Raw genomic sequence first — 16538 nt, 5'->3', positions numbered from 1 at the left:
AGCTCAGAAGAGGTGCTAGGACGCGTCAGCCGACCAAGAAGGCCGAAGAGGCAAACACGGAGAGGCGACAGAGGGGTACGAGTCACGCAGGTAGTGAGAGGGCTACATCGCATGCTCCGTCTGAGCCTCAAGGCAGCAAGACTGACGTTGCGATCGCGGAAGACAAGAATGAAGGAGATGAGGAAGACGACGAAGACGAGGCAGTGTACTGCGTATGCCGAAGTGGAGATGATGGAAGACCAATGGTGTGGTGCGCAGGCGGATGCGATGACTGGTAAGTAAGCTCATGCGCCAGTATATCGGCATCGCTTCAGACGAGCGATATTGACCTTTTATGCCCCGCTGCTTTCGTTGACAGGTTCCACACCGCCTGCGTTGGCCTCACTAAGAAGACGTTGGATAAGCTGGACGAGTACAGGTGTCCGGATTGCACAGAGAAGACGGGCGAGGGATCAAGAAGTGAGTACCGATTCGAGCAGAGCCTTCCTCATCATTGCCCTCGTCGTCGAGGCGCTACGCCCCATCAAGGCGGGAGACTACGCAGATGTGTCGGTCACCGTCGTACTTGGGCTAGAAGAGAGAATGTCATTCATCGTCTGTCCGATAGAGTAGTCTGTGCCTCGTCATTGCTGCCTCGGCCCCACGGCTTGCTGTCTTGCGTCGCACGCAGCGAGCGATGGAAGCGCTGGCGAACAACGCCATCGCCGGCGTGCTGCTTCGACCGCAGGGCGAGCTCACCATCTCAATCTCGAGGACCAAGATCCTTTCTACGTCGCTCCACTCTGTGATGCTCGTCACGACGCGTGGGTGGCAGCAGGTTGCCTACTCGCACATTGACAGGCCATGCTCAAACGGCTGTCAGTCTCGTATTTCCTTCCCTCATCCGCATTGGCGCTTTCATATGATCCATCACGCCTCTGAAGTCGAAACTGACCATCCACCCTCGGCACCCTTCTCCAGTGAACCAAAGTGGTGACTCAAACAAGGCAATGACCAGCAAGACGAAGATCGATAGTGCCTCGCCGCCTGCCAAACGCAAGGCCAGCGTGAGCACCGACGATGGCCACAAGCGTCGCAAGCCGTCCCATTCGGGCGCTTCCGCGGCATCATCGTCATCGAAAGGTGGCTCCTCCTCTTCTGGCGGTAGGGATGCTCAGAGTGATGCCGTTCGAGCGCACGCCACGTCTCACTTCGCTGGCATCTTGAAGACGATCTTTGCGGAGGCAGGAGGAGCAGAATCAACGTCTCCATCGTCTCCATCACCAGACGCAGCGGCTCAGATATACGCGCAGCAGCTCGAGGGGGGAGTGTTCGAAGCATTTGCAGAGGCAGCTCTAGGTCGTCCCAGTCTCCGTACAGCTCAAAAGGCATACAAGGACCGCTTCCGTACTCTGTCCTTCAGTTTGAGAGATCGCAATGAAGAATTGCGCGCTCGCATCGTCGCTGGAGACCTCGACGCTGACACGCTTGCGACGCTACCGAGCGAGCAATTGGCGAATGCTGCCATGCGTGCTCGTACAGAGAAGGCTAGAGAAGAGGCCTTGAGACAGAGTGTGCTCAAGCAGCAGCAGGTGGGACCCATCAGGAAGATTACGCACAAGGGAGAGGTAGAGGTTGAGAGGGAAAATGCGGGGCCTCTGAGCGACAATTTTGGCGCGAAGAATGGAGGAAGAGGTGCGGGACAGTCGACTGGCGTAGGTGGTCTCGATGGCGGACAGAGCCCGTCAGGCGTCGTGGTAGCGGACGACCGATCACCTACACCTCGAGACGAAATCAAGCCCATGTCGGCAAGCCCTGTGCGTGGCCGGCAACACGATGCTTCACCGCGTGTCCCAAGCTTTGACTTCTCGACTGTCTGGCAAGGCGGGCCCAGAAACGACCAGTCGCTACAGGATCGCCACCAGGATGAAGACGACAACCAGGCTGAGGAGGGTGGGAAGGAGGTGTCGCAGGACGAGAGGAATCATCAAGAATACGAGCCATCAAAGGCATCCGATGACTTCATCGACAATTTCCTCCAGGGCATATCATCGCCGCAGAGGTCGACTGCAGACGTTGAGGTGGTAGCATCAACCTCTGAGAACACCAAGGGGGGGCCATCTCCCAAGTCCACTACACCACTAGAAGATTTTCCTCTCTTCTGGCGTGGCGCCATCACCATGCCGGACGAGGCGCTCACCATCAGTGGTACGGTCAGACAAGTCGCAGGCCGCAGCATGGAAGTACACTCAGCAGGCAGCAGCTTCTTCCCTTCGATCTCTACGGTTCTCGAAGGACGCCTGCCTAGCAATGTGGCAAGCGATTATCTGCTTCAGAGTCGCCTCGCCTCTCGTACAGAGCTCGTCGTATTCGCCTTGGAAAAGTCATTCGAACCGGAAGCACTCAAGAAGGCTCCGGCGCCAAGCCCGACCAGCCCTGGCGCCTTGGATGCGTCGTTCGATCAGCTCCTCAACTACTTGTATCGTCGACAGCGCTATGGAGTGTTGCTTCCTTCGCGCGAGACGAAGGGAAAGGTCATCAAGGACTTCTACATTGCCCCTCTACCTAAAGATGCACCGATTCCGCAGTGGCTGGAGCTGCTCGGTCCGGTATCGTTGCTGGGTAAGGAGCAGCAGAGGGATGCTGACATGTTCCTGCTGGTGGCTGTGGTGTTTAAGGGTACCCTCAAAGCCAAGACGTCGACGCCGCCTGTCTCATCTTCTACCTCGCTGCCTTCTCAAGTCAACCGTTCGCCAGCTGGTCCGCTCGCTGGTACATCGACGAGCGACTTACAAGACCTCCTCAGGAACCTCGGCGGCGGCGGCAGTGGGGTATCTCCTCCATCACAGCCAAGTTCCGCTGTAGACCCTCGCTCCGCCGGATCGAACGGCTGTAAGCCCTCTGCTCCACCTCACGACCCACGTCGAGCAGATAATGCGGCTGAAGGGCAGTCAAACGATATAGCCGCGGTCCTCGGTGCCCTGAACAGCGGGGCCAGCGAGGCGGCCGCTTCTTCGAGCAGTAATGCGGGAACCTCTTCATCCACAGCGGCGGCGGCCCTCTCGTCAGTTCCGCAAGCCGACATCACCTCCCTGCTCGCTAGCAACCCGGGCCTGCTCAAGTCTCTGCTGAGCTCGCTTGGTGATGGCGGCGACAATTCTGACAGTAGCACCCAAGCTGCCGTTCCGACGCCGCCTGGACCTCCTCCGCCACGGCCCCCGATGCCAGCGGCTGTACCTGGCCCCAGCTCTGGGCTGCCGCCTCGCCCACCGGGCCCTGCCCCTACGTTACCCTCGCCGGGGGTGCTGTACGGTGGGCAGGTGACGCAGTGGGGTCATCTGCCTCAGGCTCAGCAGGGACGCCCACCTGGTAATGGACACAGGCCTCCGCGTCACTAGGAAGCCACGGCTTCTCCTACTCTTGTCGCCCTCGTGTCCCAACGATATTCTTCGTTCCTGTTCAGATCTGTCAATCCAAGAAAAGAGAATGCAATGCGGCCTGCTGTCCGAGAATCTTCTCCCGTCCTGTCTCTCTTCTCTCGCAGACGATCCCAGAACGTCCTCGCAAAGCCCTGACATCGTCAACTAATCGATGAAAAGTGTGATGTGTGATCCTGCCGACTTTCTTGATTGTCGTTTCAGCCCATTCTCATCTACCACGTTGGCCAGCTTCGATCACTGCCATTTCGCCTGCCCAACATGCGCAGTCAGGAGGATGGCAAAACCTAGTGAAAGATCGTGGCGCACACAGACGCATCATCGTGAGCCGTGCAGTCGTAGGTGAACGAATTCTTTCGGGCCGCTGCGCTCCCACCTCGCATCTCACTCGATCTCGATTGGGACAAAATGTTGGCTACCTTACCAAAGAGCGCGTCTCTTGTGTTGCTCTCGCTTCAAGCGGTGGGAAGCAGGGGCAGCCGGATCTTCGGTAGGCGTCGTACGCGTACTGACTGCCTCAGGGCCCCTCGCAATTGGAGCGCTACGCTGATACAGCGACGAAGGTTGAGGAGGGTCACGCTTGCAATGCGCTGCCGATTCGATTGCAGGCGAGATCGTACCTGACTGAAAAGCCGGGATCGCGATCTTCAACTCTCCACGCCACCGAGGGCAGTAAGATCTCAGTGGCGCGAGATCGTGAAGTAGAGTGAATGCCATGCCAAGTGTCGATGCAAATGCAGCCAGCTTGAAACCTTATAGTGGCGGGCCAGGATAAGGCAAGCTTACGGTGACAATGACCCGGTGCTATCCGCTACGCCGACGCTTGCGGAGAACACCTCGAGTCTCGAGAGGGCCGTAAGGAGCTTGTTCGTGAACTCAAGTCTTGGGCAAAGGGTCATCAGAGAATAAGCGATGGATATCGCCCACGGTAGCTTGAGTGCCTGCGCGGGGCCAGCTCGCTACTGAAGAATGCTGCTGTTCTTTGGTGCAGCATTATGCTCACGGCACGTGGACAAATCATAAAGTTGAGCATTGGCAGCGGCAGCAGGACCGACGTCAAATCATCGGTGTTTGCCCATCCAGGCACAGCCGTTCCACGAACACATCATCTTGCTCGCTACCAATGCCGCAACTCTATCCAAGCCTTGACGCCGTCTCACGTCTCACGAGATTTGCAATGCACATGGCAGGCAGGGGGAGGTCTCATCGAAGTCTCTGCGAAGGCGCGCGCCGGAAGCTGGCAGAGCAAAGTGCCCGCTGTGGGTCCTGACATGGCTTGGCCCAACGCAGCGGGTACCGGTATACTTTAGAGAGCAAACAGCGGTGGATGCCGGCCGACAGGGATGCCATTCGGTCAGTCAAGCGAAGGACATTTTCTCGAAAGTGAGGCAAAGAGTACTGAGTGCCTCGCGAGATGAATCACTCATCCTCGGGCCGATGACAGATTGGGCGCTCCTTCCCTCCTTCGGGCTGGATACCGTCGACGTTGGCGTTCAAATAGACCAGCACCACAGCGTATTGCTTGGTCGAGTCGAGTCCCCAGAATGGCGTCGGACAGGCCGGCCGCGGGCGGTGCTCCCAATCCCCGCGCAGAACTGGACCAAATTAGCGGCTGAGAGCGAATAGACTCATCGTCAACGTGCCTGCATTCCCCTCACACAATGTGATGCTACAGTGCATGTCCAGGAGCATATCGTCAGGACTCGATCAAGACCAGCCGACAACCCATTCTCACCTCTGAGCACCAGAATGCCTGCCATTCTCGGACAAGCCGAGGCCGGCTTAGTGAGCGTGGGAGTTGCTGATCGACACGGGAGGGGGCCGCGGAAATCTGACAGTGATTGACGATGACAATGTCAGCTTGCGGAGCGTCATTCTCTGGGCGCTTATTCCATCGTGAAGCGCCCGATCAAGCGCGTCGACCGCGGAACGAGCGTGAGAAGAGGGTGTGCGAACCTGCGCCCAGTGCTGCAACACCGAGTGTCGGAGAGGATGGCAGACTAGGTCGTACGCCCACGTCGGACTGTTGAGGATTCTGAAAAGCTGCTTGGACGGACGTGGGCGCTCGACATGAGGCCGCCTTGCTCGCGGAAAGAAAGTGTGAAGAGTCGACGAAGCCGTGCCTGACTTTGCTGTCCGCCCCAGACGGAGATCAATCCCAGCCTCCTTTGAGAGCAAGGCTCAGTAAGAGCGCGTAGAAGGAGAAGTCTGCAAGGCCCGCGGTGAGTGGGATGGCGCTCCAAGGATGATGATCATTTAGCGCCTCTGCCCAGCGCCATGCCAAAACCGTCTGCGGCAGCCTAAAGAGGCCGTCGACGCTACTGTCAGATGCTTCACAACGATGAAATTTCTGGCGCGCGCAGCGATGACGGTCTTCGAGACAGACGATCGAGAGTCGCTCGGTGCAATTTCACCCAATTTGCGGATCCCACGCTTCTGCCACAGCGGGCATCCCTGAGCCGAGTGACGCGACGTCGATGTCGGGCTCGATGTCGACGCTCAGCGCGCACCTCTCACGGTTTCCTTGGCGAGGGGGTTGCCCGCTGCAGACATGGCGTGTGCCGCTATGTCTCGCTTCTGTCCCTCAGACGCGAGGAGTAGCAGCAGATGCACCAGCAAGGCGGGCAGCGGGAAGCAAAAGCCGGCCAAGGCGCAGCAAGGGCAGCAAGGGCAGGGGAAGGGAGATCCTGACGAGAGATGAGGCCATTTCGATGGGGAGTGTGACCAATGAGGAGGGCAAGGAAGAGAAAGCGGCCGCTGCTGAAGAAGGATACCGTGCTGCCGAGCGAGAGACAGACAGGTTGGCAGATGTTGTGCGCATTACCCGGAACACCCGTGATGGAGCGTCATCATCGGCCCAAAGCAGGGCGATCTCACTCGATGAGGGTGGACTGAGCGTGAAGGAATGGCCGATCCGACGTTGAGGTAGGCAGTTTCAATGGGCCTGCCGGACTCTGAAGTCAAAAGTCCGGGACACTGGCATGAGGAGCGTTTCGCAGGCGCGGGAGGGACGATTAAGTTCTGTGCAGCTCAACGGTGAAGGCCCGCCCCTGCCAATGGGCGCTAGTCGGTCTTGGCTTCTCGTTGAGCAGCAGCTGGGTTTAGGTGGGCGTTGAGTGTCAACGTCGACATAGACTAGAGGCAGATGCGATGGCGTGGCAGCCGCCGACGCTAAGTGCGATGGCGCAGCTTGCCTGTGTCTGCCCCTCGCCTTACCACCACCTGCCAGCTCAACTAGCTCGCGGCGGACCCGATGGGCAGCTTGATTGCTTGGTAGGCTGTCGACGGCGTGAGAATAAATGGACGGCCGCCTTGCAGTCAACCCGCTGACCCCGGTGACTGCCAGGAAGAGGAGACATCGTCGTCACACAAGGCGCGCGCACGCACAAACTTGCAGGCGGGCAGACAAGCAGAAAGGCAAAGTAGCAAGACGCAGGTCAGGCAGCTCGACCTTTTTTTTCAGCCGATGCAGCAATGGACAGTCGACAGGGGGCTGAGTCGGAGGAGCATGCCAAATCTAAGACCACCGTGCGTGCGGTAACTCACTGCAAGGCAACTTTGAGTGCCTCCTGCGAAAGGCTGCGTCGCTGCGATGAGCGGAGATGAATAGCCGGCCGTGAGTGGGTTGGTTGGTTGGTTGGTCGGTTGGGTTCATTTTGTAGGCGTCGCAGTGCGCTCTGTGCGGGGAGGAGAAGGAGCAGCGCCATCGACCTGAGCGTCGTTGTTACGCTTCGACACTAAGACGACGTACCTACTCGCCGTGCTGAACCACACTAGTGGCGAACAGGCAGCCAGCAGTGCAGAGACGAGAGCCGTCCGTCATCAGGCCCTGTCTGAGTCTGGATCTTGAAGTCGTCTCTCTCTGCCCTCGACTTCACTACTGCCACTCGGGTGTCGCATTCCATGAGATCGTTCGGACTCTGATCGCCCTCAGCCTGCTATCTCCCACGCCTGTAGACGAGGGTGTCGGCTCTCTAGTCCTCCCTTCTCTTCCCTTCTCAACCTCCTCGTCATCATCTGCTCTTCACCGTCTCGACGTCATCCAGGCAGCTGTTGCAGCTCTATCGCCTAAATCATCGGACGCCAAAGAGTCATCTTGACTGGATCATACATCTTCAACTCTCCTCGTCACTTTGCCGTCATCGTCATTTCGATACCCTCGTCAAAACAGCAGCCAGCAGCATCAACGCCGTCATCTCACGCTCGCAAGACGTTGCAGCGATCATCTTATCTGAGGCAGCCGCTCGCACCTCGTCGACGAAACGCGCCTACGGACCTCTATTCCCATTCACGCCCTCATCAAATTCCTTCGACGTCAATCAAGTCTTGCAGAGTTTCTTGAGCGGCCCGCACGCACGCTGCTCTACAGTCAAGGCATCGTCTCGTAGTAGACTGTACAGCACAGCAGCTCCTCGTGGCTCGCTGGACCGTCAATCACGGCTTCTTTCGTTGCGGCTGAGTAGCTTGCTCTCGCCCCTCATTTCGTACCTGGTGAGTCGGAGTGCTTCTTCCCTTCTTCCACTTGAGCTTCATTGAGACGGAGCCGTGGGTAGCATCGGTGCCTGTCAACGGGCGAGTTGCGGGGCGTCGCACTTCCTGCTGCCAGGCACAGGATTAGATGGTGGTGCCATTGCGATGCGCAAGTACAGTGGCAAGCGACGAGCCGCCAGGCGCATCGCAGCATCGTAGTCAACTGTTGCAGCCCTCTCACTTAGAACGCCGGGCAGTGATGACTGGGCAAATTATTGACGTTGTAACTGCCCGCCTCCTTTCGCGCCTCTACTCGTCCTCTTCCTGGATATTCCTCGCCTCGCTGCAGCAGCCGCTCTTGCCAGCATCATTGTGGCCCTCGTCTCGTCCACCCCTTGTTCTTGACGTCGTCTTTACCCCGACGTCTGGATGAGACCACTGGCCCGACAGTCTGCTGGCCGACTCGTCGACGACGCTCAAAGCATCAGCAGCTTCAGCAGCAACGGTAGCGGTAGCAGCAGTAGCGGTCTTGGTCCACCTGTCAGCTCTTCCGAAACGTCACCCTCACGTCTCTACGACCCATCGTCTTCCCATCGGCGCTCCCCATCTTCCTCGAATATGGCCCTCACAGCTACTAAAACGTCTCCACAGCTACGACTTCCCAGCTTTGCTGAGCTCAGCGAAAGGCTTAGCTATCCAAGCCAGCAGGCGACTGCGAGCGTGCGACAGGAGCAAGCCAATCCCCATGAGCATGGCCACTCTCCAAAAGGTACAATGCCGGCACGGGTACCAGACCCACTGTATCAGGACAGCTCGCCATCTCGACGCCAGACGGTTTCTTCGAGGCCGACGACGACGCATTCGTACGATGAGAATTACCACCGTCGAGCAAGCGACGTTCATCGACCTCCGCCGCCAAGGTACGATGTCGTCGAAGCTGTCAAGTCCTTTGGACCTTCGTCGTATCCGACGCCTCCTCGCCAGTCTCCAGAGCCGCGAAGGCCAAGTGCAACTGGACTGACGGCTTCGTGGCTACCAGTTGATGACCCCGGTCGCTCCTCGCTGCGATCAGGTCGGGTCATCGGCGGTGCTGGTGGTCCCCTGCAAGCTCGTCGAGGTAAGTCGAGTTGCGACTGCATGTTCATCAATGAGCGGCAGAGCTGACCATGCATGCCTTGCTGCCCCGTTAGCTACGCTGTCTGGAACCGAAGGGACACCTCCGCAGCACGGCAACTACAGCTGGTACCCTCAACAGCCTTCGCCTGGATGGGAATCAGCTGGTCCTGGGCCTGGACCTGGACCTGGACCTGGACCAATCACCTCGGCGTCATCGTCGTCTGCTCGATACCACCCCTTTGCGCGAGATGGTTCCGTATCACCTGACTATCCTCGCTCTGCTGGTCCTCATCACGATTACTTCAACGGCGCCGTGGCGTCCAACGTGACCTCGTCGACGACGTCGTCCCCTGCTTCATCGATGTCCCGTCGCCGTGGTAAGCTACCCAAGGACGTCACGGAGCTGCTTCGCTCCTGGCTCATGGAGCACGCCAACCATCCCTATCCAAATGAGGACGAGAAGCGACGCCTTTGTAGTCTGACTGGTCTGTCCATCAGTCAAGTGTCCAATTGGTTCATCAATGCACGACGACGTATCCTGGTTCCGCAGCTACAGACGGCCGCTGCTGAGCAGCAAGCACGTGCCGTCGCTCATCACCATCAGCAGCAGCAGCAGCAGCACCACTACCACCACCACCACGCAGCCCCATCGTCACATCATAATGCAGGCCACTACCATCAGCTCTCGGTCGGCACTTCGCCGGGCGCGACTACGCCGATCAATGGCGCCCCTGGCATGGTGACTACGCCTGGCTCACACGGCAGTCACAGTGGCAGCATCGACCATGACGACTACTTCCCGCCGCATCGCGCCTACCAGCGCCAAGCGCCGCCGCCACCTGCATCGTCGTCGCGGGGACCACCAGCGCATTATCAGCAGCAACCGCCTGCGCCCCACCACCAGTACTATCAGCACCCAGACTATTCCACCGGTCGACGTTAGAGGTCCACGTATCCCGTGTTGCCAGTCTCCTTCCGCTCCTCTTCCTCCTCCTCTTCTCTCTCTTCCTTGCGTTTTCCATGTTCATGCAGCTCCTCGGTCTCCTCGCATGCGTCGCTATATCCATGTCATACACGATGGTCAAATCGCACAGCATTTCTTCTTCATAGCGGTGTGACGGCACGCGCAATGTCTTCTCGCCTCTTCGGAGCGCCAGACTCGAGACCGCAAAGATGCGGCGGACAGGATCAGATGTTGCACTCATCGTTCTGCGCAGGAGAAGTTCGATGGCCATTGAGCGTGTCTACGACGGTCGTACAGACGAGCCATGCATGGCTCTCATCGCACTGTCCCCTCTTGCTCTATGTCTCCTCTACAGCCATCCTCCTCCTACGATTCCCGGCGCACCTAGTGCCCCGCATGCGGGTCCGGCTTCTCCTCCGGCGGAGGCAAAGTAATGGACGCATCGATTCTCAACAAGCTCGTCGCTGCCTCGAGCGCCGACTTGAGACTCCTGACCTTGCTGACCGTCGGCTCCAATACGCCCGCCTTCAAGTTATCCTTGACCGTCCCCTGCAGTAAGTCCAACCCATAGAATCGCAGCGCCTTCTTAGCATCTCCCGCCGGAGCAGATTGCGCCGCATTGTGGTAGGCGCGCAGCTTTGCTACCAGATCCGTCGAGTCCTTCGCTGCATTGACTGCTAGAGTCTTGGGGATGACAAGGAGAGCCTGTGCAAATTCGGCAATTGCCAGTTGTTCGCGCGACCCGAGAGTTGTGGCAAAGTTCTCCAGGTAGATGGACAGGGCCGATTCGACTGCTCCTCCTCCGGGTACGACGGAGCCCGACTCAAGGGTGCGCTTGACGACGCAGAGGGTGTCGTGCAGGGCTCGCTCCATTTCGTCCAACAGATAGTCATTTGCGCCGCGCAGCACGATTGAGGAGCTGGAGACGGTCTTTGTTCCTCGGACGAGGATGAGCTCATCGTCGCTGATGCGCTCCTGTGCTACCTCTTCCGCGTGACCGAGGTTGGACGATTCAAAGGTCTCCTCTCCCTCAAGATTGGCGAGAGAAGAAACCAGCTGTCCGCCCGTCGCCTTTGCGATACGGCGCAGGTCCTCCTTGCGACACCTCCTCACCGCCATTGCGCCAGCCTCGACAAATTCCTTGAGGCACAGGTCGTCGATGCCCTTTGTGGTGAGTACCACATTTGCGCCCGAGGCAAGAATCTTCCTGACCCGCTCCAACACGATCTCGCTCTCCCTGGCACGGATCTTCTCGAGCTGCTCTGGGTCGTCGATGGTGATGTGGACGCCCATGTGCATGCGCTGCTTATGTAAATTGATGTCGAGGAGCGCAATCTTGGCACCCTTGATGCGAGTCTTCATGGCTTGAGAGGCGACGGTGCAGTTGAGAGCATAACCGTTGACAAACATTGATTCCCTCGCTGACTTGCCATGCGCCTTGAGGACGTTGACTGCCTTGACGGGGTACTTGGTCTCTCCGCGCGGGTTGATCGTCTTGACTGCGAGCATGGCATCAACTGCCAGCTTGGAAAAGAAGTCGTCGTCGCTGCCAATGACCTTTGATGACATCGACGTTTTGGCGACGTTGATGAGGCTCTCCTTGCCCAAGCGTTCGACTTTTGTGGCCAGCTGGTCCTGCATGTACTTGACTGCTTCGCGGCAGGCGAGACGATATCCAGTGATGATTGTCGTGGGATGAATCTTGTTCTTTACGAGTTCATTTGCCCGTCGCAGGAGCTCGGCGGCGATGATGACGACGGAAGTTGTGCCATCGCCGACTTCCTTGTCCTGCTGCTGGGCCAGCTCGACGAGGATCCTTCCCGCGGGCTGCTCAACTTCGAGGAGCTGCAAGATAGTAGCGCCGTCATTTGAGATTGTGACGTCTCCGATGTCATCGACGAGCATCTTGTCAAGTCCCACTGGTCCCAACGACGACTTTACGACGTTTGCAATCTGCTGCGCCGCGAGGACATTCTGGTCACGAATCTCTGCTCCCACGAGACGTTGGCCCCCAATGAAGAGGCCACCGCTTCGAGGGTCCTTGGCAAAGAGCTGTGCCATCGTTGGAGAGGAACGAGGCAGATACGGAGTGGAGTCAGAGTGAGTGAGAGAGGTACAAAGTGTTGCTTCTGCCCCCTGCGCATTCTCTCTCTCCAACGTCTTCGTCCAAGGCCCGTCCGCTCGCGGCTTCCCTGCTTCCGTTCCGAGGCCGATGAGCGGACTGCCATCGCGTTCACCATCACCAGGTTGAGAAACAATCTTGTGCTTCGTCAATCAAGAGCTTGCTATGCTCGAGGTATGGAAGTGCAAACAGATGAAGGATAGCAACGAAAGTACGCTGCTGAAGCAGTACAATCAAGACAGCTCGATGGCACGTGGATTGAAACTCTAGTCGAAGGTCGGGCAGTCGAGAACTACAAGATGACGACGAGCACGACGATGAGACCAATGGCAGCTGAAAGGAGGCGCGGCAGCCAGCCGCTACCCGCTAGAGGCGCAGCAGCATTTGACTTGCCATTTGAGCGGGAGGAGGAGGCGTCACCTGTCGCATTGGGCGCAAGGGACGACTTGGTGGCTCCCGGTGCATTCGTGCTGGCAAAGCCGACTCCAGCTGGTGCCGTGTCAGATATGGTAGGCGTGGGACGGAGGCTGATCTCTCCACTTTTTGGAACGCGAATGGTCGGCGTCGGGATGTCTGCACTGGTTGTCGAGGCCAGCTGCACGCCTTCCTGCGGTAGTGCAGCAAACGAGATCGACGGATTCGGACCGTAGAGGAAGCCAGTGAAGTAATTCTTGATGAAAGAATCTCCCAAAATCCAAGAGGATTCATCGTTGGGCTGAACAGTCGCCACACACAGGTCGGGAACTGCTGCATCGTCAGAGCCCATCACTACTATGTCTTCCGGCAACATGTCGAACTGAGTGCCGCCGAAGACGAATGCCCAGGTCACGGTGGAGTTGCAGGGCACAAGCCACGCTGAGACGGTAGTGTTGAAGAGAGCTCCAGGGATCGACTGATACAAGGGCTGCACGACCTCAGGAGGGGCAATGATTAAGCTCGTGCCCGTGTCGATGAGGGCTGTGCTTGAGGGAAAGGTCTGACCGTTGAATGTGACAGAGTCCAAAGGTAGCTGCCATTTATCAAGCTTGGAATTCGCTCTATTGAAAGTGTACAAATCTCCATCGTACTGACTTGAGTCGAATTCAGTGCCAATGGTGAAGGTGCCTGCCAGCTGCTCTCGTGGTCCGTCGTGTTGTGCGACCTGCTTGTACGCGAAAGAAAAGGCAATGGACTCCACGTTGCTCGTCGTCAAGAGCGTCTGCAGGAAAGCATCGTCTTCGGAGTGCGTGAGGGCTTTGCTAGACATTCCGAGGAGGCCGGATGCACCCGTGGGAATGACACTAGGATAGTACATTGTTGGCGCGAAGAATTTGAAGTTGGACAACGAGAAGCTGGAGAAATTGATCATGTCCTCGTATTGATCGCCGGTGACATTGCCGCTGCCGAATGACAGAGTGCCGGAAGCGCCGGTGCGGCGAGCAGTCGAGGATTGATCAGGACGATACAGGGGCGCACCAGTCGGAAAACCGTCCATCATGACGAACAGGTCGGACGACCCTGTGTCGAGGTCCAGCCAAAAGTTCTGAGGTGGAGTGCCGACAGAGACCTCGGCGGAGTAGGAGCTGCGGAAGCCAATTCGAGGATCAGATGGCAGGTCAGCCACGGGCGGAGGCTGGGAGCTCATGCTGCACTCACGTTGTCCAATCTTCGCCCTGCAAGCCTTGTTTGATCTGTCGCTTCCCGTATCTTGTGCCGGTGTGGGAGCTACGGCGGTATGGCATCTTGGTGAATGCTGGCATGCGTCCGAGTGGCTGTCGAGGCATGACATCTGATAGCGCAAAAGGCGCGGCGTGCGCTTCAGGCAGAGCCGTGGCGACTGCGAGCATGATGATCCATTGCGCCAGCATCTCGGGGAATCACAAGTGAGCACGGGCGGGGACAGGAAGAAGGATCGGGAGAGGAAGAGGGAGAAGAGGAGGTATGAGGTCATGACAGAAGCCGACCACGAGTTCGCACCTCCCTTTTGAGACTTTGCCCATCTTCTGATCAGATGGAGGGTAAATGGCAGTACATTTCCAGGCCGAGCACCTCGGCCGGTGCGAGCAAAGATACTCGGCAGGGCAAGAATAGCCACAGAGTCGGCTTCTACCTTTTGAACTAGGCTGCCTCGACGAGGCCAGCAACAAAGCTGCTTTCAGGCCTTCGTGCAATCTGCGGTGCGCAGCGGCTAGCAAGCCTGTGTCGCCATCTCCTCATCCTCGTTGCGATTGGCGTCGAGACTAGCGATGGGAAATCGTGTGCGAAGCGAGCAGATAGCCTACTTGCCTCAACAACCACAAACATTGTGCCGGCGGGCTGCGCTAAGGCCGCGGGTGGAAAGCTCTCACCGTCGATGCGAGCTGTGCAGCCAGTGATGGATGAAGAGAGGATGGCGTTCATGCACACACGGACCTTGATGTACGCGAACTCATCTCGTCTAATGAGCAACAGACCGCGGGAGTAGCGGAACCACGTTGAGTCTGGCTGCCGGCGGAGCGAGCCGGCGGAGCGGGAAGGCGGCTAGACTAGGCCCTCACTGCTTCCGTTCCCAGGCTGCTGAGCGGAGTGACTTAGGCGTCACGGTCAGGTCGACAAGCAGGTTTGTCCTCGAGAGCTCCACGAAGACGGGCGTGACGATAGAGCATGTCCCAGGGATGATATTCGAGAAAGAATCGTGAATCAATGATAGCAAGAAGAGTATGAGGCTGAAATTGTACAGTAGAGAGTTCGATGAAGAGGCAGAGAAGACGGCTGAGATGAGCTGGCAAACGCGGCAAAGAATTACAAGGCGACAGCGAGCAAGGCGACGAGACCACACCCAGCGGCGAAGAGCTTAGATGCCCAGCTGGCGCTCATCGCGGACATTGCGCCGTTCGAGCTGCCATTCGAGTTGCCGTTCGAGCTAGAGCCCTGACCCGTTGCAATGGCTGCGAGAGATGACCTGGTGGCACCACGCTGGTTTGTGGACGCGAAGGGCCCGCCGGTGACTGCGGGCATTGAGACGACGGAAACGGTCTGAGGAAGTGGGCTCGCCTGGGCCTCGCGCGTCGCTACCGTTGGCTGTGCAATGTTACCAGACGTCGTTGATGCCTGAACAACACCATTGTCCGGTAGCTGGCCGAAGCTGATCGAAGGGTTGGGACCAGCGGTGAAGCCTACAAAGTAGTACTTCATGAATGCATCGCCAAGAATCCAGAGACTCGGCTGAGACGACGCTGACAGAAAAGTAGAGCAGAATGCTGGGTCGGACGTGGGGCCATTAAGTAATGCGCCTGGCCCCACCGAGAAAGGCACGCCATTCAGGTCGAATTCGAATGTCGTGAAGCTGTAGTCACATGGCAAGAGTGTGATGCCCTCTTGCACAGTCGCCCCAGGTATACTACTGAGAATTTGATCCAGCGCTTCCTGAGGCACAGCCATGCCACTTGTCCCCGAGTCGATGAGGGCAAAAGCAGGATCAAATGTAAAATTGTTGAATCTGACGGCAGTGAGTGGGACAGTCCAGGCTCCTGGTGTGGGGGGGTACTCCGATTGGTTGACGGTGACCAGCTCACCCTGATATTGGGTGGTATCAAAGGAGGTGCCGAGGGTGAAAGTACCACCTGGTGCCAAGTACGGAGGCCGACCGTTGAGCCATCCCACTTCGGCCTGCGTCTTCAGTCCTTCGAGGGAGAAAGAGAATGCGACGGATTCTACCTGCTGCTGATCGACCAATGTCTGAATGAAGGCGTCGTTGCCATTGGTCGTAAGCTTGCTGCTGGAAAGCCCAATGAGGCCCGACGTCCCCGGGAAAGCGATGAGACCCGTCGACGAAGTCGCTGTGACGAAGCGGAAATTCTCCTGAGGAAGCCCGAAGAAGCTGAGGGTGTCCGTGTATTGATCTCCGGTCGCCGTACCACCGCCATATCCCAGTGTGACGTTGGTGTTCTCGGTCGCATGGGCTGTAGACGACTTGCTCGGATCATAGTAAGGATCTCCGGCGCTGGAATAGCCCTCGCCTGCCACGAATACCATGGACGATCCCGTGTCAAGTTGAAACCAGAAGTCTTGTGGCGGACTACCAATGGAAATTTGTGCGGCGTAGGATCTGGTGGTGACAGGATCAGCGCGTGAGGCAGAGGAATCGAAGAGAATGCAAACCAGACTCACGCGTAGTAATGATTTGCCTGTAAGCCCTGGGATATCTGCCGCTTCTCATTTGACCGGCCATCGTGGCGAACACGGTGGAAGGGTATCTTAGTGAATGCTGGCTTGCCATCACCGGCCTGTCGAGAGAGGAGGGCGGACAGTGGGAAGGGAGCGGCAAGAGCTGCGGGCAGACAAGCCGCCGCTGCGATGAGAATGGCGAGAGACGGAACGAGCATGACGATGGAGGAAGCCAAAGTGTAGACTGTCGAAAGGAGGAAGCCGAGGCGAAAGTCGAAGATGATCGCATGAGCCGACACCTCTCTTAAATATCTTCCAACTGACC

The 16538-nt window shown here is 57.8% G+C and overlaps 6 protein-coding genes across 6 annotated transcripts; 3 read left to right on the top strand and 3 right to left on the bottom strand.

The window, feature by feature from the left end:
- Window positions 1-94: 94 nt before the first annotated feature.
- BDZ90DRAFT_273117 (hypothetical protein) lies at window positions 95-3377 on the top strand (the record flags this gene model as incomplete). Its single annotated transcript, XM_025508789.1, has 3 exons — window positions 95-274; window positions 359-459; window positions 961-3377. Exons 1-3 carry the CDS (start codon window positions 243-245, stop codon window positions 3375-3377), a joined length of 2550 nt encoding a protein of 849 aa, XP_025365409.1. The 5' UTR covers window positions 95-242.
- Window positions 3378-5669: 2292 nt separating this feature from the next.
- BDZ90DRAFT_24760 (hypothetical protein) lies at window positions 5670-6453 on the top strand. Its single transcript, XM_025507602.1, has one exon. The coding sequence runs from the start codon at window positions 5894-5896 to the stop codon at window positions 6338-6340; it is 447 nt and encodes a 148-aa protein (XP_025365408.1). The 5' UTR covers window positions 5670-5893; the 3' UTR covers window positions 6341-6453.
- A 1862-nt stretch (window positions 6454-8315) lies between these two features.
- On the top strand, window positions 8316-9945 carry BDZ90DRAFT_257852 (hypothetical protein; the record flags this gene model as incomplete). Its single annotated transcript, XM_025508007.1, has 2 exons — window positions 8316-9003; window positions 9077-9945. The coding sequence occupies 2 exons, from the start codon at window positions 8316-8318 to the stop codon at window positions 9943-9945; spliced, it is 1557 nt and encodes a 518-aa protein (XP_025365407.1).
- A 139-nt stretch (window positions 9946-10084) lies between these two features.
- Window positions 10085-12243, bottom strand: BDZ90DRAFT_229790 (T-complex protein 1). The gene has a single exon (XM_025505211.1). It carries the CDS (start codon window positions 12025-12027, stop codon window positions 10351-10353), a length of 1677 nt encoding a protein of 558 aa, XP_025365406.1. The 5' UTR covers window positions 12028-12243; the 3' UTR covers window positions 10085-10350.
- BDZ90DRAFT_24811 (acid protease) lies at window positions 12227-14060 on the bottom strand. The gene is made up of 2 exons (XM_025507617.1): window positions 13724-14060; window positions 12227-13650 (listed from the first exon to the last, which is right to left on the bottom strand). The coding sequence occupies exons 1-2, from the start codon at window positions 13933-13935 to the stop codon at window positions 12381-12383; spliced, it is 1482 nt and encodes a 493-aa protein (XP_025365405.1). The 5' UTR covers window positions 13936-14060; the 3' UTR covers window positions 12227-12380.
- A 788-nt stretch (window positions 14061-14848) lies between these two features.
- BDZ90DRAFT_225470 (acid protease) lies at window positions 14849-16431 on the bottom strand (the record flags this gene model as incomplete). The annotated part of the gene is made up of 2 exons (XM_025504671.1): window positions 14849-16154; window positions 16217-16431. The coding sequence occupies 2 exons, from the start codon at window positions 16429-16431 to the stop codon at window positions 14849-14851; spliced, it is 1521 nt and encodes a 506-aa protein (XP_025365404.1).
- Window positions 16432-16538: the final 107 nt, after the last annotated feature.

Source organism: Jaminaea rosea (genome assembly GCF_003144245.1).
Source record: "Jaminaea rosea strain MCA 5214 unplaced genomic scaffold BDZ90scaffold_1, whole genome shotgun sequence".
Lineage (NCBI taxonomy): Eukaryota > Fungi > Basidiomycota > Exobasidiomycetes > Microstromatales > Jaminaea > Jaminaea rosea.
The sequence above is the reverse complement of the archived record's forward strand: the minus strand, read 5'-3'. Positions and strand labels throughout refer to the sequence as shown.